This window comes from Lepisosteus oculatus, chromosome 2 (genome assembly GCF_040954835.1).
Source record: "Lepisosteus oculatus isolate fLepOcu1 chromosome 2, fLepOcu1.hap2, whole genome shotgun sequence".
Lineage (NCBI taxonomy): Eukaryota > Metazoa > Chordata > Actinopteri > Semionotiformes > Lepisosteidae > Lepisosteus > Lepisosteus oculatus.
This window is the reverse complement of record NC_090697.1, coordinates 8,669,449-8,689,502: the sequence shown is the minus strand read 5'-3', so window position 1 is coordinate 8,689,502 and position 20,054 is coordinate 8,669,449. Positions and strand designations below refer to the sequence as shown.

Below are 20,054 nucleotides of genomic sequence, written 5' to 3'. Positions count from 1 at the left end.
GTCAGTACCTGGATGGGAGACCTCCTGGGAAAAACTAAGGTTGCTGCTGGAAGAGGTGTTAGTGGGGCCAGCAGGGGGCGCTCACCCTGCGGTCCATGTGGGTCCTAATGCCCCAGTATAGTGACGGGGACACTATACTGTAAACAGGCGCCGTCCTTCGGATGAGACGTAAAAATCCCAGGGCGCTTCTCGAAAAGAGTAGGGGTGTAACCCCGGTGTCCTGGCCAAATTTCCCCCCTGGCCTTTACCCCATCATGGCCTCCTAATAATCCCCCTCTATGAATTGGCTACATTACTCTGCTCTCCTCCCCACTGATAGCTGATGTGTGGTGAGCGTTCTGGCGCACTATGGCTGCCGTCGCATCATCCAGGTGGATGCTGCACATTGGTGGTGGTGGAGGGGAGTCCCCATTACCTGTAAAGCGCTTTGAGTGGAGTGTCCAGAAAAGCGCTATATAAGTGTAAGCAATTATTATTAATTATTATTATTACTTTAGAACTATGTGTGGGAGAAGGAATTCTCTACTGGCGTTGTTTACATATACCTAAGCAATTACAATGATTTATAATGTTTGCCCCAGATGTAATTTTGGGGAGTTACACGGTCCGACAGGGGAGTCCTGACACATGACGCATTAACTTTAAAAACACTAGGAAGTCGCGTGCGCTGTGCAGACGCCTGCATTTATAGTGTCACGCGCGCGCGTGTTCCGAGTGATGCACACGAGTGTTTTAACACTTGACCACATTTCTATGTCCCTGTGGTATTTAAAAGCAACGACCTTCGTACTGCTTTTACAGGCTCGACGCAGCTATTTCGACTTGTCATTCACAGCGCTTAAGAGAGAGCACCCGGTAAACCCGCGCGTCCCGCGGCCCCTTTTTCTCTGCCGACGCCTACTTTTTGCGCAGCCGGTTTGGTTTTTAAAGTCGACGACTCATAGTGCGTCCATTCTGCGCGAAATGCCCGATTACTAGCACTGGGATGGGAAAGTCGGCAGGACAGCGGCGGTTTGCCCCTTTAGTTTGCGTTTTCCTGGCCGCAGCCGGCTGCCTGCGCGCCGTGGCTGGGTTCGAGCTCACCCTGCTTCACACCAACGACGTGCACGCCAGGGTGGAGGAGACGAGCGTGGACTCGGGGGCTTGTACCGGCGACCGGCGAAAGTGCTATGCTGGGGTGGCCCGACGCTTTACCAAAATCGCCGAGATCAGGAACACGGGGCAGAACGTGCTGCTGCTGGATGCAGGCGACCAGTATCAGGGCACCGTGTGGTTCAACTTCTACAAAGGAGCAGAAGCGGCTCATTTTATGAACTTGCTGAAATACGATGCGATGGTGAGAAAGTTAAGCCTTCCACATTTCATAACGCTTTTTTTGTGAGAAAAATAAAATACTGAGTATATTATGACTATTTTAATGCGTAAGGATACCACAAAGCTGTTTGCATCATCACCAGTTTTCAGCATTTATAGTATCAGTAGTCAAATTAGTTGAATCATAGAAAGTAAAAATGACAACCAGGAAGGCAGTGTAGTGAATACTAGTCTCTCTGAGACTGATAGTGGAATGAATAAAATTTAATTGTACTGCATTTTAAATCAGACTTTTCCATGCGTCTTACTGGGTTTTAGGGCATTTTAATGTGCTGTATGTGCTTTTTCTGCTGTGAACGATTTTACAGACCTGAATACTAAGAACAGAAGCTGATCAAAATTAATATACTGTTTTATTTTGATGTATTTAAAGGACACAAATGTGGACTTGTACAAAACTAAGTTAGCGGATTGCAGCTAAAGAAAGAGCCCGAGAAAGAGAGAAACATCTAAACACAAACTCTTATAAAGTCAATATACCTTTAGCGACGAGACGCTTCGGTCTGTTTTCTGCTCTTAAATCAGTCTTAAAACTGAAAAAATAACAAGATGTTAGAACACAGCTACGCTGCCGAAAGCTAATTATGCAAAATGTATGGTTTTGCGAAATCTACCTCTAAACACAACAAAAGAAGATGTCTAGACAACAGCAGAAGATTATCATTAAAAAAAAACAGCTGAGCTTTGAACTGCTGTAGATAATCACGACAGGACATTTTATGAGGACTCCTGTACCGGTGCTGAAGATGATTCTGAGTGACGCGCTGCTCAAGTGAAATAGAACTGTGGTTGCCGAATGAAAAATATTGTTACATGTAAAAGGTCAAAAGGTATTGCAGTAAAATAACTATCTTTTAGGCAGTTATTTTTGTTTATGTTTATTCCCTTGTTGCTTTACAGGCTTCCATAAGTAAGTGTGAATATACCCTGTATTGTAATATCTAATTTGTGCATAGAAAAAACCCATAATGAGAGTCGCGCTGTGGTCTCTGTGAGACACAGACACTGACTGTGCGGGAGCTGCAGGGGTCCGGCTCGCGCTCCGTCCCACACTGTGGACGGTGAGCACGTGCCCTTACACGAGATGCTGGGACGCCTGTGAATTTCTGAGCCGATCAGAACTCGGGGATTTGCGGGATCGGAACTGGTTAGAAATGGTTACATCTGCAAGTCGACCGCTCTGTGTTTACATCTGAGCCTTCTCCAGTGTGAGTTTCCACTGGTGCCTGTGCTGCTTTTGGGGTGAGAGGTCTGGCTCCCATAGGTGGGAAACATGAGTCAGGTCATGTGCTGGAGGAGATTACTACTCTATTCCAGTGTATACAGTATAAAGAGCGTGGGTAGATTTATACAAATGCGTTTACAGATGGGAGCAATGAGAAAGACCCTCTGGGAAATCATGGAAAGGGCAGTGCTGTTTGAGTTTTAACTGGAGAGCTGACTTTCCCAGAACCTGCTCCAAGATTTTTTTCAGTTTACCAGTTTTCTCTTATATTGGTAAATTAACTTTTGGCAGCAGTTTTGGGAGCAAATTTCTGTGCTTTCTTTTTAATGTCCTGTGATAAAAATGCCGTGGCCTGGAGTATAATCCATTTCCAAAACTGTACAACTGGGGATTGGGCATTTAAGCACCTGTAATCTATATGAATTAAGTGCAAATGAGGGTGAAGTTTGATGCATTGATTTAAGAATTCATTAACTTTGTTTAAAATTGCACATTTCAAATAATCTGTTATTTTCAACCTGTAGATCCTATATTAAGAAAGCCGAGGTATGAGATTATTGTTATGAAGTTTTTATTGTTGTTGTTCTTGCTCTTCCAATTAACTGTTAGGCTTTGGGAAACCATGAATTTGACAATGGACCAGAAGGATTAATCGACCCTTTTCTGAAGAATGTGACCTGCAAAGTATTGAGTGCTAATATTCAGCCAGATGCAACGTTAGCTTCAAAAATAAGTGGATATTACTTGCCCTATGTGATACTTAATGTTGAGTCTGAAAAAGTGGCAATTGTGGGATATACCTCAAAGGAAACACCAGCATTGTCGCAACCAGGTAAACATGAATTCATTCATTTCTTTTGTAGTTGTTGTGAGCCCATTAGACAGAATGACAGAATGTTTACCTAAACACAGTCCTTTGTGGGTTGTTCCATCCAGTTTTGTTTACACCAGCAGAACAGATCATTGCCATTGTGCCTTCCAGTACAGTGCTTACTACATGTGATGTTGCTGTTACTGCAATTAGTGCATTTTATTTTCTAAAAATGAAGAATGGGGAGTGAACAGGGTATCAGTCTGCCATGTAGTGAAGGGGTACAGCAAACATAGGACTAATACATTAGCCATGAGATATGTGACGTACTGTAGCATACGTTACACTAAATTTTGTAACCCCATTTGGTATTGAGTCGTTAGGGAAAAGGCAAACTTCAGAAAAAGAAATACTTAAAGTTTGCATTAAGTCTGAAAAGTCCTGCATATAAAAAAAGTGTTGCATGTGGGAGTTTTAAGGTATGTATTGAAGTTATTTGTTAATGTTAAATTGAGAAACTTCTAAAGTTGGCCCTTGGTGGCTTTGTTACAAAAACCAATGTCGAACATTAAGTAGAACAGTGAGAGGAATCTCTTTTTACAAAAAGATATGAAAAAAAGATATTATTTTAATTGCTATCTGCTTCTTCAGAGATGACAAAGCTAACTGTTCAGGAAAAGTGAAGTTTTATATTTGTGTCTGTTCCCGAAGGTCCCCATTTAGTTTTTGAAGATGAAATTCAAGCCCTGCAAGTACAGGTGGACAAGTTAACAACACTGGGAATTAATAAAATCATCGCTCTGGGGCATTCTGGATTTGAGACGGACAAAATGATCGCCAAGAAAGTGAAGGGGATCGACGTGGTTGTTGGGGGACACACAAACACATTCCTGTACACAGGTATGGTCCGCATTCCACTTTTCGTTTCGGTTTTCTTGGTTGGCATTTTCTAGTTCTTTTACAGAAACCAAAAGGTTCAGGTTCACATAAATGTCGATATTTCTCCTGATGCAAAAACAAAGACCAGTAACACAGTAAGTGATGAATTAGAGACCAGTTCTTACATGCAGACAGGCTCACTGAGTTTAACAGTACTGTGTAATGACTCATCTAGGTAAGGCCTTTAACCAGGGCAACAGACCTGATGCACACACATTCTAGGTTGAAATCCAAGTTAAACTACTCTGTCACCGTGGTTAAGCAGCTACAGCTAATTCTGCAAATGTCATGAGAATGACAGATTTAAGATTACCTTTTATAATTTCTGATGTAATTACTGACTACTGAGACTAATTACTGACTGATAATTACTGATGAAAGAGAGCATTCCCAAGGATAGAATAGAAAATACATATGCTCACATTGACAGCATTCAATGCAAGATCTCACCCGAACATGTCGGATCCCAGAATCATGTGGTCAATACAGGGAAGGGAGTTTTTCAATCTGCTGATGTAACAAATGTAGTTGGACTAATGTGTCCCAGTCTTCCCTCTGGTCCAGGATTTCTACAAACAATGTATAGTAGCATTAGGTGCCACTTCTTCAAAGATGTGCCATTCTTCAAAGATGCCATTCTTCAGATGAGACATTTAAGTTGTGACCCTGAGTATGTTCAGTGGCTATGTTTGTACCAGTGTCTTAAGCTCGGAGCCCTGGGTAAACTCCAGTCTGAGCTAGCACAATCTGTCCTATCTACATTTTTCCCTTTAATTCAACTGGCGAAGTAATTTCTCTCTTCTCTACCTGATGTGAAATGTAGTTGTCAGGGAACCGATAGGTAGAATAGAAGGATCCTTATGCGTAACCATGAATCCTGCAGAATGTGGAGCAGCACAGGGACAATAATCTGAAACACATAATCCAGGGGCTTGGTCGATCGGAGAAGCAATGAGTCCGGTAACCAGGGAGATCCGAGAAAGACAATCCGAAAAAGAGAGTGGTCGAAAAAGGCAGGAGCAAAGATTAGGAACCAGGAGATCAGTCAAAAGGGTTGAAACGCACACAAGAGAATACTACGGGAGGCTTCTCAATAGTGAGCATGGGCTGGTGCGTGAGGGAACTTTAAATACCGAAGGGAGAGGGACGTGGTTGGACAATTGGTCCAGGAGTGAGAATCTGTGGAATCTGGTGCCTGTGGGAATGTGATGTTGGGAATGAGATGGTGAAACAGTGGGTTTGGGAATGTAACGGCGTTGGCGAGGGAGAGTGTGGGGCTTGACAGCAGTGTGGCTGATGGCACATCATGGCATCTGTACCTCACCCAGGTGCACTTCACTTCACTTTGCACTTCAGGAGTGGTGTGTGTTAACTACATTAGAACTGGAATGTAGTTTTAATACACTCTTTGGATACTGTGAAAACAGTATTGTGGGTTTCAATTCAAAATGGATAATAAATATATGTATATCATTTCCCAGGTGTTGCTCATCCATGCCATTAAACACAGGTTTGGTATTGCCATTACATTTCTGAGATAAACTGACCGATGATTTAATGCACTGCCCTGCCTTCCTGGTATCACCCATAGCACTGGTATTCTCTATTTTATTCTTGTACTGATCTCCCCTTTCATCTTTTTCTGTTCTACTGTCCTGAGCTCTGTGTCCCCTTGAGAAAGAAACAAGTTTCTTTTTCTAGGAGTACTCGATTGAGGCTCCTGGTTACTCCAAGTTTATTGGGAAATATCCCAGTTACCAATACCACTTTTGGTAGGAATTATTGAGTCCACTCACCAAGAAATATACTGCGACACTGCAGTATCCTTCGATGTGTCCTTAAACACATCCCATTGTGTGCAGCATATCGGATTGTATATCAGTCTGAATGTGTGACAGTATTAGCTTTGAAGTAAAGACTTGGAATTGCCTTTATATATAAAGCTTGTACAGAACTATAGCTAATCACGTATTTATAGAGGAGAACTATTGTAAAATGTCTTGAAAAATAGCATATGAATGGCAAGTTAAACAGCTGGGATAAGAGTGTACTGGGATGACTGAGAGTTGATCTAAGATTGTTTCAATGTTTGCATTACCACCAATATCTTTTGTTCTTAAAGAATGTCATCTTAAAATGGGACAATTTTTTCAATTATGCGTTTTGAGAAGACACTAATTTTGAAACTGACAGGCTGTTAGGAAATAGTGGTGAGGACCCTGTGCAGAAAACCAGGGCGATCTCCAAAGGCGTAATTGAAAGAACAATCGGAGGTCCGAAAGCCGAAGATAAACTAGCCGGCGCAAAAGTACAAAAACCAAAGGCGCAGCCATAAGCTGTGAGGAAGCCGAGAGTCGAAACCAGAACAAGAACTAAAGTAGCAAAACCGAAACCAGGAGACGTAGACGGAGAAGGAAACCAAAAACCAAGTAGTTAGTATTAACGAGAATCGGAGTAGCTCTAGCCAGGAAAAACCCTAATACTGAGCACAGCGGAGAGTGTGAAGCAGCATTAAATAGGCTGGCGTAAATGGGCTAACACAGGCATATGGTTCACTGGAAATGTTGAGGATTTTGTGGTTGAAGACGTGCCTTCTAAATGCTGTGTTTAATTTTATAATCTTAAAGCTGTTGTAAGATAGTCACCACTGGAAATTTAGAGATTTAGTTTTTGCAGTACCATTTTTTTTTCAAAAGCAAACATCTGTTAACTTCTAACAACAATTGGCACTACTAATTTTCTCTAACTGTTCAGTTTTATTTTATTTAGTATTGTAACGCAACGGGGTTCAGGTGGGCGTCCTTGCCTGCTGCCTACACAGGTCGGCCCCGCACCGTGGGGGACGCGAACCCGGGCCTCCGGCGTCATTCAACAGGGACCCAGCTTGGTGAGCTAAAGAGAGATCCCCGGCGCTGGAGGGCCGACCTGATGTGGCAGCAGGTGAGGGTGCCCACCTGAACCCCGTGGCGTTACATTGGTGTCAGAAGCGGGATGGGATAGCCCTTCGGCAGGGACGGCGAGTTAAGCGGGGGAGAGCGTAACGCTTACGGGGGACAGGCACTGTGTAAGAGCCGGCTTACCAGAGCAGGTGACGTCACCGCCCTTCCCTGTGACAGCAGGACCACAGCCGCTGGGCTGGGGGGAGATCTCCCTTTAGCTCAACAAGCTGAGTCCCTGTTGAGTGACACCAGCGGCTCAGGTTCGCGTCCCTGACGGTGTGGGGCCGACTGTAAGCGGCAACGCCAAGGGTGCCTGCCTGAACCCTGTAGCGTTACAGTATGTTTCAGGACTATTGTGTTTTTTTTTTAGAAAAGTGTTTTTCTGTCGCACTATGATGGTATACCCAGATATTTCATTTGCCAAGAGGCACATTTTACAGAAGAAATTTTCTCTGATGTTACAACCATTTGGTTCAATATTAGTCTCTGACGCAAACTTTGCCATTTTTTATTGCAAATATACTGACTTGCACCTTGAACCCTTTGTCTAGCATTTCTTTGAATTGATTCTTATGAGTTACAGTAGAAGTGCATTTAAAACCTATAGCAGTAGATGCGTATTTATCCAAAGGGCTGGAGGAGACTTGAACAAGCTCCCAACCAAGTTTTTGAAGCCGATATCCTGGCTTTGTTTAAGAAAGAGCTGGATGTGATCCTGGGGTAAGTGAACTACAAACTACTAACCAGGGTAGAGTTATCTTTGTTGAACTCTTCTGTTCTTATGACAGTAAGAGTTCTCCCAATCAGTGTTTGCAACAGCAGAAGAAAGGAGAAGAGAAATAAATAAAAACTGATAGAGGGCAGAGTAGGTTTGCAACCTACCAAGCGGGGAATCTGCCAGCCAGCTGTTTGGTTCGTCAGGAATGCGAGCTAGAGACATTTACAACAGGACAGAATGTCTGCCAATAATAATAATAATAATAATAATAATAAATACTGTATCAAAATCCTCGAGAGGCAAAGTTAACGTAGTGGATTCAGAATGAGCAGTGAAAAATGAACCAAAGAGAGCAAGTGAAAACTATGTGGAACTAGGACTGGGCGATATGGCTTAAAATTTTTATCACGGTATAATTTTAATTTTGAACGGTAACGATATATATCACGATATAGATTTTTTCTCATAATTTCAATAGAACATGCTTTAAAAGGAGTACAAGACTTGGATAGTAAGTTTGTATTGGGTAGAGTTAACTAGTAGGTTATTATTAACTGTTGGTTAGCTACCGTGTTGTTCCTTTAGTATTTTTGATATTTCACATTGAACTAAAGTAGAAGTCAAACATTTAAATAACATTTTTTTTGCAGAACTGAAACAATGCAATTAACTTATGAACATGAATTAACTAAGTAAATATGTAATACTTCAAATAAAATTATTTTAAACTTAAATATGTAATGCTTCTTAAAACAAAATAAAATAAGTTTTAAAAATATTCAAGTATTAAAGTAATACCTCCTCAACTATTCAAACAGCTGCTTAATGGAAAAATTTGCGATTTGGCTTACAGCCATCTCTCTCAGTGGTTTGGGATGGGCACCATGTCCTTACACAGTGTCGTGGAATTATATCAAAGAAGAGCTAGGAGAGGTGATCTCATTCACTCAGTAAGGTCTTTATTCATATTGCAATCACCTGTCTGTGCAGAGAAGTGAAGGTTGATTCCAAACCAAGCAGGGAGAGCCCTTATTTTATATGTTTTTTAAGCTGATGCAACACTTCAAGGACAGGCGAAGCAGTCATTTTCCATTCCTTATAGGTTTTTGCTTTACGCAAAGAAGAGCAGTTATACAAATAGTTTCTCATACTCCCTTTTTCAAGCAGCAGAGATAAACATTATTAAAACGTCCCATGCCCTTGATGAGCTGGGTGCTATCGCACTTTGTTCTGAGAATCCAGCTGCTTCTGCAACACAGCTCTGCCCGTAAACAACATTTTTAGGATAAAGCACTTTTTCTCAGTAACTTTCCATCACAACAGGTACACCGTTATGGCGTGTGTAATGTCCCTCCACCACTGGCTTTTCTTGTCATAAGGACAACGACTAGGTAATGACTCAGGCAGCAATGTCTGCATTGTGGCTTTTCTTTTCACACCAACACTAGATCTTGATTCGGGGCGTATTCTCATACTTTCCTCATTCTCGCGTACATGTTTCATCTCTAAGCCCTTAGGTGCGGTGGCTCTCTGGCTAATGATCCGTGCTTCCACCAGGAAGGTTGCCAGTTTGTATCCCACAGCCGGCAGAGGAACCAAGCTCAAGTTTATTGTTATTATACTCATATACAGGTATATGGTATAACAAAATGCTATTTAGCTAGCTCTCAGACATAAGTAGTACAAAGAAAAAACAACAACAACAACAACAACACAATTGTATAACAAAAGAAAGACAGAGACAACAGGCAATGTGCAAAAACAACAACAGGCAATGTGCAAAACAGCAAAAAGGTAACAGGTTATGTGCAAAAACATGCATCAACAGAATGAAATGAAGGGATAGAAATTATGGAGAGTGAGCTTTTGACATGTATGGTATGCATGTTTTTACCTCCGACTACCAGACTCAGAGACAGTTTTTACCCCCGCACTATCAAACTATTAAACTCACAGCCTCTCTCACTCTCACCTCACGTCTAACCTACGATCTGAACCTCACAGTGCCTTCTTTCTTACCAAAAACCCAAACACACATTGAAACCAGGAATGTCCGGTTTGCAGTTTCCTGAAATCAACGATCAGCTCCTTGGTTTTGCTGGCGTTGAGGGTGAGGTTGTTGTCATCACACCACATTGTAAGGAGATGCATGTCCGGTTTGCAGTTTCCTGAAATCAACGATCAGCTCCTTGGTTTTGCTGGCGTTGAGGGTGAGGTTGTTGTCATCACACCACGTTGTAAGGAGATTGACCTCCTCCCTGTAGGCCCTCTCATCATTGTCTGTTGGGCTCCTGAGCAAGGCCCTTAACCCCAGCTGCTCCAGGAGCACCATATAAATGGCTGACCCTGCTCTCTGACCCCAAGCTTCTCTTCCTGTCTGTGTGTCTTGGGGTATGTGAAAAAGACTAAATTCCTAATGCAAGAAATTGTACATGGCCAACAAAGTGATCTTAGAAGAGGTTGCTTGTATTAATGCCTCTGGCTAAAATCGTCGCCCGACCTCGTTAGCAGATAACCGTTTTCTCCTCGTGGTACGACTTTTTAATTTCAAACCATTTCCCAACAACCGATGAAGCACCCTCCTTTTCAACAGTTTAGTCGCTTGTTCCCGTCTCGCTAACGGTGCCTCTCTCCATTTCTCCGCGTATGTGTGTTTGCAGACGGCCGTACCGAACACGTGCGTTTGTTTTCACGCAAAATGGAAGAGGACGCCCGCCTGTTTTTATTGGCCGCAATGACCTCAGATAACCCGGACGTCTGAACCACCGAAGATCAATGATTCTGAACCTATCAGATTTCCAAATATCAGCAAGATGAACATTTTCAGAATTATATAATTGGAGTTAAAAAAAGGGCAGAATTTGAAACTGTGACGGGTCAATAGTAAAGATTTCCCAACCCCGTTTTGCGACGATGCTGGCGGCGCAATCTGTAAACATCAAAATCTGATTCATATCGTGGCACAGTTTACTATCTATACTGGTTATACCGCCCACCCCTATGTGGAACTGCATATAAAATTGAAAAAGGAGGCTCTTCCTTACCCAGAGATTTGTGAGAGTATGAAGCTAGCTACCAATCCATGTTATTGAAGCCGATACCCCAGCTTCATTCGAGAGACATCTGAACAAGATCCTCGACTCAAATAAATACTAACCAGTGCACGAGCCGCATAGACTGAATGGCTTCCTCCTGTTAATAACTGTTCTTGTGTTCTTATATTAAAACTGTTACTAGTTTTTAATGTGTTTAGTAGTTTATGAATAGTTTATTTATAACTATATTAGTTCATAAGTGTGTTCTTATGTCAAAACTGTTACTGGCTGTTACTAGTATAGCATTTTTCAACTAGGCAGGCAAATCACACAGTTCTTTAACACTGTCTATAGCATAGTGGGTGTTTATGTGAGGAATGAAAAATGCTTTGTGTATCTGAAGAGTAGAGAATAAAGACCATTCTTATCAGGTTATTATGTTCTACCTTCAGAGTGTGGTAAAGCAAAAATGTCAGAGGATGTTAGTAATACTAAGGGAAAGGGGAGATTGAAGTTAATACCTGGTGTAGTGTGCTGTATTTTTTTAGGTTTTGCTTAACAGTTGATATTGATCGCTAACAAAATGCTAGAAGACCAGGAGAAACGTAATAAGCAGGATTACCTGCAACATGTGAAAGGCTTCCAAGTGTTTTAACTTGACTTGAGACACATCTGTTAGGGAGGAGTGTTGTTTCTTGCGTGTTTTTGATGTCAAGCAGACTTAAAGAAACAATTAGCTTTGCATACAGTTCTTGTGTTGTTTTTGCTGTAAAGACAAGAAAATCGAATTACCCTGCCCAGCACAATAAACCACGTGTCACCTGATACAGCAAGACATATGACCAGACGTGGTTTGACTGAAATTGTTTAAAAGCTGCACCATGCACGTTTCCATGAAAACATGCGTGGGGATCATTCTTCCCTGTCTTACATCATTCCCATAACTATATAGAATTGACCCTGTTCCTGTCTGTGGTTATTTCTTCAACCACAAAACTGTTTCCATCATGCTCTCGTCATTACTTTAGTTTAAGTACTTTAGGTTAAAACAACAAAGGGGGAAACTCCCTAATCTGGAGAAACAGACAACCTAGTGAAGCAACAAAGCTTGCAACATTCTCTGTTCTCTGAGAATATTGCAAATCATTAAACGTGTGCTGTATCCAGTATTTTAAAACCACTGAAAAAACATGTTTGGTAAACAAAAAGATTACGTTACCATGTTCCCTTCCAATCTACAGCACTAACACTCTAAGCACTGATGACATGACCACCAGACAAGCTGTCGCCCATGAAAATGCGCTGCAGAAAATAAGATGTGGCTGTTCTTGTGTTTTTGATAGGTAATGTTTACTGTAGGATATTTCCTAGAAGCCCTGTTATCATGAGAGGGTGTGATATATCTTATCTGTGATATTTCAGAGCACCACACAACAGAAATAATTTTACCGCTGAGAGCTCCTTGACCAGCTGTGTCACTGTCTGGTTGGGGAATTGCAGCGCTTCAGACCACAAGACCCTGCAACAAACTGTGGAAACAGCTGAAAAGATCATTGGAGCCTCCGTCCCTTCCATTTTTGTCATCTATCACGATCGCTGCATACACAGGGCCTCCAGTATAGTAGATGACCCCTCCCCCCCCTCCCATAAACTTTTTGCCCACCTACCCTCTGGGAACAGATACCGCAGGGTGTGGGCCAGCTCCACCAGACTCTGGAACAGCTTCTACCTTCAGGCTGTCAGGCTCCTCAACACCCTGGAATCTACTTGCACCCACTCCAGTTCCAGAAACAGGGTTTAAATCCCCCCAGTGTGGTGTGTAGATTGTATTATGTATTTACTGTACCTTGTAATTTGCACTATCTGCACTTTTCACTGTGTGTATCCTGTCTACAATGTCTATGTCAGTGTCCTGTCTGTATCTGCACCGTGGGTCAGAAGGAACGATATTTCGTTCCACTGTATACTTGTATATGGCTGGACTGACAAATAAACGTGAACTTGAACTTACAACACAGCAGATATTAGAAGAACAACACAGGAGATATTAGAAGTTCTTGCTGTCTCAAGAGCGTATCATTTTGGATTTAGTGTGTGTATGTAATACATTGCACTTTTTCAGCCCTCTTCCCTTGCTGCTACTCTGTTTTCCACCAGTTCACCAGATCTCAGTTCATCTGCATAGGTTACCTTGGTTTCCTGCTTTCAGTTTGAGAATTTTCTGAGTTCAGTCATTCTGAAAATGTCCATGTTTCCTTCTACTCGTTTGTACTGTAGCTTGTTTGTTGAATGTAACAATTTTGATCAAATCAACAATCATTTCAGTTCTATAAATTGCATTTGTATTAGTGTCAGTATAATTAAGTAAATATTCTATTTTGTACATAGTATTTTGTGTACTCTGCTTCTTCAATTTACTTGAATCCCTCTAAAACCCTATACAACGCCCCAGTATAAAGATAGCACATGCACTGAAACAATACCATCACAATCTACCATACTAATACAGCATATGTCAGTATTCCTGGAGCGAATCTTGTTGCGTGATAAAACACTTTTGGTCTCAAATATGTCTGGACTTACTGTAGTTAAAAAGCAGACAATATTGAGCAACACAATCACAAGACAGCATGTCTTCCTTTACAGCTTCCTTTTGGGAAAAACAATGCAAAATTAAAAGTGCATTCTAAGAAAAAGTCAGCCCAAATTTAAAGGCGATCTCATCTAACGTCATGAATGTCTTTAAGCAAGTAAATGCAAAATTTTAAACAATATATGTTGGATACTTTTAAATTAGGAATTGTTGGTCCTGTTTGTTATACCCACCTATTCTGAAAGAGCCGGTGGAGTTTTTTTTTATATGGCAGCTTGCAGCTACAATATAAACCCTGCAGTCGCACACAGGGGAGGAAGTACAGCACGGTTAGTCAACCTGTCAAGGTGTTCCGAAGGTGCAGCAGGTAGTGCTGTCTAAAGTCCTCTTGTATTGCTCATACCGCTGATACAGAACTTTTAAGTGTTCAAGTCTGAACACTTGGCAAATGACTTTTAAAGTGGTTAAATGCAAAATCTATGTACAGTAGACAGCATAATTGTATTCTCCAAATATGAAAAGGTCATCATTGGCTTGGAGGAAGCAAAACACGAGAAAGATATTGAGGTTTATGTCTTATCATTATTTCAGCTAGCCGAGTGGTTGCATATACCGGTCTGTGGCTAATCTAAAAAAACAGTCAGCCTTTCCAGATGACTCAAAATATTGTGAGTCAAATGTTTAAAAGGTGACTCTTGTTGTACTGCTACATCTTTCTCACTTAAGCTAGAATGTCCGTTATTTCTGTCATAATGACGGTCTTATTTCCAGATGCAGTGGTTGGATGCGGTTGACGTCATCTCAAAAATTTTATTTTTTGTCTTTGTTGTGGCCTGCTGACAAATGGTATGCGGATGACTGTTAATTAGATTGCTAACATCTTGTGGGTATCAGTCATTGGTAGTAGGTCCAAGCATCTAATATGTAATCCTGAAAACTGAATTGGTACTTTTTTCAATATATACAGGGGGTTTCCATTATACATCCACCCACCTTATGTCTCCCTACACTTACATCTGACAGTTTTCATGATCATCAACATAAACTGACTCTCCCCTTAATTAGGTCAACTGGATGCAAGTTGCTGGAAAATCTGTCTTGCGTAAGAGTTAAAAAGACAAATGGGCATTTCTCGCTAAACATCTTACAAATTGGCTTTGTAAAACAGTCAGAATCTTTAAATATTCCTCTCGTCCTTTCAACAATGACGGGAAAAAGCAGCACTAGTAATAGCGCAAGCTCTCAGCTTACTTAAAAAATGCAGTAGCATTATGCTAGAAGTAAAATAGGTCCCTTTAAAGAAAATTTTAAAAGGTGAACGTGCCCCTGATGTCGTAAACAAATTGTGTCTACCTTCAACCTTGAAGGACTATTTTCAAGAAAAAAGACAGCATAATAAAAACTGCTCAACATGCTTTTATGCAAGATAACGAGAAGCAAATGTGAAATTATGTGAAACATGCAGAGGTATTTGGCTGTGTAGCTTGAGGATCTTCTCCAAAAACATACACCAGTAAGCTGTGCTGTCAAGCAGGTACAGGCCATTAGCTTTTATAGGGATAAGAAGGAAAAGGTGTCAGAGGAGGCAGAAAAACAGCTGGTGTTCAAGGCCACCCATGGATGGTTTCAACAATTTCAAAGGCACTGTGGTGAGGGTTACTAGTACACTGTCTGCTCTCTTCCGGCTCAGGTTGGTATCTTTCGCCTGGATGTTGTCATGTTCGTTGTTGTATTCAACACCGTTTCAGTAAACACAGTACATTGTCTGTCATTATTTCAGAAGTGGTCTAACCCTCACCCTACAGTCAATGTCAGTCACCGGCGACACAGCTGAAATCAGCATCCACCCCAAGAGTGGTAACCTTAGTGTACACTGGGACCCCAGTTGAGTTTGAAGATATCATTCTAGGGACAAGGTTTGAAGACGGACTGGAAGAAGTGCAGACAGACCCTCTAAGGCAATTGATGGGCAGTGAATGCTGCCATGTTAACAACATAGCCTGAACCTCACTGAAGACCAGACAAATTATGTCAAGTCAATCCTGGATGCTTTAGAACAATATTTTAAGCTAGCAAAAAAATGGAAAGACTAGATCTAGACCACCAGAGAGCCTCAATCTATAACATAACAGACAGCTGAACATATTGTTTGTTTTGATCAATTGTTCAAACAGTAGAAAGAACATTGATTTGAGAGGGTGGTTTAGCCCATTCAATGCCAAACCTGGTAAAAATGAAGAAACAAACACAGAATGGAACCAGCATGTGGTTGTCTATAGTGCCTTTGTGGTGGAGGCTGGACTGAATCACTTCTGTTGAATTTGGTTATGAATCAAGGTTTTGTGCGGACCACCCTGATGGATGTCAACAAGTGTAGTTTGGACTTGCACAACAGTACAGTAATTGTTATGTGGAACAGACCAATCAAAGTGAAGCTTATGAAGTGTGGAGGTACTACAGAACTATACCTTTAGTGATGCCAGCCTGACTCTGTGGTGTCACATTTATCAAGTCCTGGTGGCCGCATTTCCTGCAGGCGTATCCTGTTGCTGCTTGTGTAATATCAGCTTTCATGAGAGGCGAGAATGTGACGCTTATGTGCATAGTCTACACATCAGACATGAGCCATTTTGGGTATCTTGAGGATGAACTGGGACAACATGTGGTGAGGCCAGTGAAGAGGCACATCTTTGTTCAGGCTGCACAAGAGGAATGAAACAGAATCCCACAGGAGAGCATCTGCAGCCTGGTGCGGAGCATGAATTGCAGATGTACAGCTTGCACCGTTACGCATCAGGGCCGACACATGCTACTAGCCCTGTGATCAGACCTGTTGATGACAAATGGTAATCCGAATGATGCATTTCCTAGCTCAAATGGCAATGCACTTGCTGCAAAAAGATTTGGTCAGTTTCCTCACAGCAAATATTCTTATCACATATTTCAACAGCATTACAGCAGTGAATCTCTCATCTGTGGTCTGTTTTTATCTGGTCCAGTTTAGACGAGCTGGTAGTGATAATTTGTTGCAAAGGAACAAGTAAAGGTTTATTCTATGCTGAAAATAAAAGAAAATAATGTTTCGACTGTGGAGCCTTCTTCCAACCTCATCAGATCCCTCAACTCCAAACGTTACGAGTTCCTCATTGCAAAGAAGGATAAATAACTTAACCATCTTCTACAGAAAAGAAAGAAGGCTCCATATCCGAAATGTTGTGTTTCCTTTTTTCTCTTTTCAGCTGGAATAAACCTTGACTTGTTCCTTTGCAGCCTGCACACGCTGACGCAGTGGCCTACTTGTGATACATAGTTTTTCTCCGAGTCTCCTTCCTGTTTCTCCAATGTAGATGGCTGGCCATTTACTGCAAGAGATACAGTTAATAAGGTTGCTGGAGGTACAAGATGCTGTCTGGGTGATCCGGAATTGTCCTGAGGGGCCTTGAATGAGTGTGGTGTGGATGTGTACTTGCAGGTGATACAGCGAGCTCTGTTGCAAGGGAAAGTGCCTGGTGTGGATGGTTGTTGAGGGTGGTCAAGGGAGCTGTGAACAAGGAGGTTACGCAGATTAGGTGGTCGGCGATATGAGATGATAGGGCGATCAGAAAAGAGGGCCCCAATGGAGGGATCATCCTGTAGGATGGAAAAGTTGTGGTTAATGGTCCTATCCTGGGGATAGGAAGTGTGTTAGGGTGGTAAGGAAGCACCAAAGAAATGCGGTTGTTACTGCGCAAGTTCCTGATCGGGTTGATGGTCCGGGGGGTGTTTTTGGCTCGGGCAAGAGCCCTGTCAATCACACTGCTGGGGTATCCTCTGTTGATGAAAAAGGAGTACATTTCGAGGGCTTGGTTCTCGAAGTCAATGTCATCGCTGCATAATCGTCGTAGCCTAAGGAACTGTGAAAAAGGAAGAGAGTTTTTAGTGTGGTAGGGGTGAAATGAGCTGTAGAGGAGGTAGCTGTGTGAATCCATGGGTTTGTAATAAACTGAAGTGGACAGTCGGGGGTAGTTGATAGAGAAGTTGATGTCTAGAAATGGAAGAGTAGTGGAAGATATGGTAACCGTATATTTGAGGGAAGGGTGGAAGTTGGTGAAATGGTGCAGGAAGAACTCAAGCTGATCGTTGGAGCATGTGGCGGCACCGACGCAGTCATCAATATATCATTTGTAGAGGTCAGGGACATAGCCAGTGTAGGAAGCGAAGAAGCGTTCTTCTACCCAGCCGACAAAAATATTGGCATAGCATAATATACATAAAAATATTGGCATAACATTTTACAATAAAGTTCAGCGAAACTGTACCCATAGTACATGCTTTTTAATTTTTAATATTCAGAATCTAGGAGATAATGTTGCTGTATTTTTTTTTCAACATATTTCAAACCGAGAGAAAGGAGAACAGGAAGGGTACAGGAAGATGTTTTTTAGAAAGTGAAGTGTTTTAAAACATAAACATCTTAGAATAAAATAAGATTAATAATGTAAGAAAGATTAAGTCTGTCCGTGTCTGTTTCATACAGAGAGGAGTTGGTATAATAGAGGGTTCTCCATGATAAATCATAGGTTGTAGGTGGCATATGTACTTGATGTATGCCATAAAATGATAAATGGATATAAAGCCAAGAGATTAAGACATCCACTGTAAAACACAACAGAACATCCCAGCTCACAATACCCCTGGCAGCCTCTCTGGAGCTGAGTCAGGATCTCTTCAAAGACACCAAGCATTCTGATCTAATTCAAATAATAATTTGTATCCCTCTATACTGTAGCTAATGTATTTGATTGTACTAATTTAGCCAGCAGCCATATCACACCGCAGCTCATTACTGTCAGCCCAATGAAGCTAAGCAGGTGTGAGCCTGGCCAGTACCTGGATGGGAGACCTCCTAGGAAAAACTAAGGCTGCTGCTGGAAGAGGTGTTAGTCAGGCCAGTAGGGGACGCTCACCCTACGGTCTGTGTGGGTCCTAATGCAGACACATGAGTGTAAAAAGACGCTGTCCTTTGGATGAGATGTAAAACCGAGGTCCTGACTCTCTGTGGTCATTAAACATCCCAGGGTGTTTCTTGAAGAGAGTAGGGGTGTAATCCTGACCAAAATTCCCATTGGCCCTTACCGATAAGAATAATTGCTTTCACTTATATAGCGCTTTTCTGGACACTCCACTCAAAGCGCTTTACAGGTAATGGGGACTCTCCTCCACCACCACCAGTGTGCAGCTCCACCTGGATGTGCAATGTGCAGCATCCACTGATCATAATCCCCATCTGTGAATTGGCTTCATGACTCTGTTCTCCTCCCCACTGATAGCTGGTGTGTGGTGAGTGTACTGGTGCACTATGGCTGCTGTCACATCATCCAGGTGGGGCTGCACACTGGTGGTGGTGGAGGGGAGTCCCCACTACCTGTAAAGCGCTTTGAGTGGAGTGTCCAGAAAAGCGCTATATAAGTGGAAGGAATTGTAAATATACGAAGTCATAGTGTAGGCTGGAAAGTGACTTGTACAAGCTGTGGAACTCCCGGCGAAACCCATTTTCAGGGACATTGGAAGACATTGCCGATGGTGGAAATCCATGAAGTGGGCTTGTCGTGGGCGGGTATGCGGTCCTCCTTCATTTTGAAGATTACATAACTGATTACTAGCCTTGATTACTGTTTCAAAATTTTTCTTTTAAAAATTAAAACCTGCCATTAACAATTGCGTAATAGTATAAAAAGACGTAAACGTCAATCAATATCTAAGTGTGGTTAGATAATGGTTGTATTCATTTTACACTGAAACCTATGTAATGTTATGTAAGGATTAATAATAAAAAAAGGATAAAATGACTTTTATTGTTTTCCCTTTTTTTGTTTTTAAAGGTCAACCCCCATCAAAGGAAGTCCCAGCTGGCTCGTACCCCTTCATGGTAGATTCCGATGATGGTCGTAAAGTGCCTGTGGTCCAGGCCTACGCCTTTGGGAAATATCTGGGATACCTGAAGGTATCCTTTGACGATAAGGGGAATGTCTTGAAGTCGTATGGGAACCCCATACTGCTGAACAGCAGCATACCAGAAGGTATTTTTTTTTATGTTTGCATATTATGAAATGATAAAATAGTGGGAAAGGAAGGCACAACGGGGTGGTGGGTTAGCTCTACTGCTTACATCACCTGTGTCCTGGATCAGTCTGGGACTGGGACGTGTTTCCACTCTCCTCTCACACAGGCTTCATAAAATGGTGCCTCTGTATTATGCCAGTGTGCTTTTGTCTGCCCCGCAGTGGACTGCACCCTGCTCCTGGGGGTAGCCCTGCCCTGTACCCTGTGCTGGACTGGCATCCTGTTTAGGGTGCAGCAGCACAGGGTTGGCGCTGGAGCCTATCTGGGCAAACAACGGGCACAAGGCAGAACTCACCGTAGATGGGACACTTGTCCATC

General features: G+C 42.1%; 1 protein-coding gene across 1 annotated transcript in view; it reads left to right on the top strand.

Annotated features, from left to right (window-relative positions):
* The first annotated feature begins 678 nt into the window (after positions 1–678).
* Positions 679–20,054, top strand: part of nt5e (5'-nucleotidase, ecto (CD73)) — a 32,954-nt gene continuing 13,578 nt past the window's right edge. Inside the window, exons 1-4 of the mRNA XM_069196576.1 lie at positions 679–1,336; positions 3,209–3,431; positions 4,122–4,310; positions 19,496–19,693. Of these exons, the coding sequence (XP_069052677.1) occupies positions 986–1,336; positions 3,209–3,431; positions 4,122–4,310; positions 19,496–19,693 (961 nt within the window). The 5' untranslated portion in view covers positions 679–985. The remainder of the gene's footprint in view (positions 1,337–3,208; positions 3,432–4,121; positions 4,311–19,495; positions 19,694–20,054) is intronic.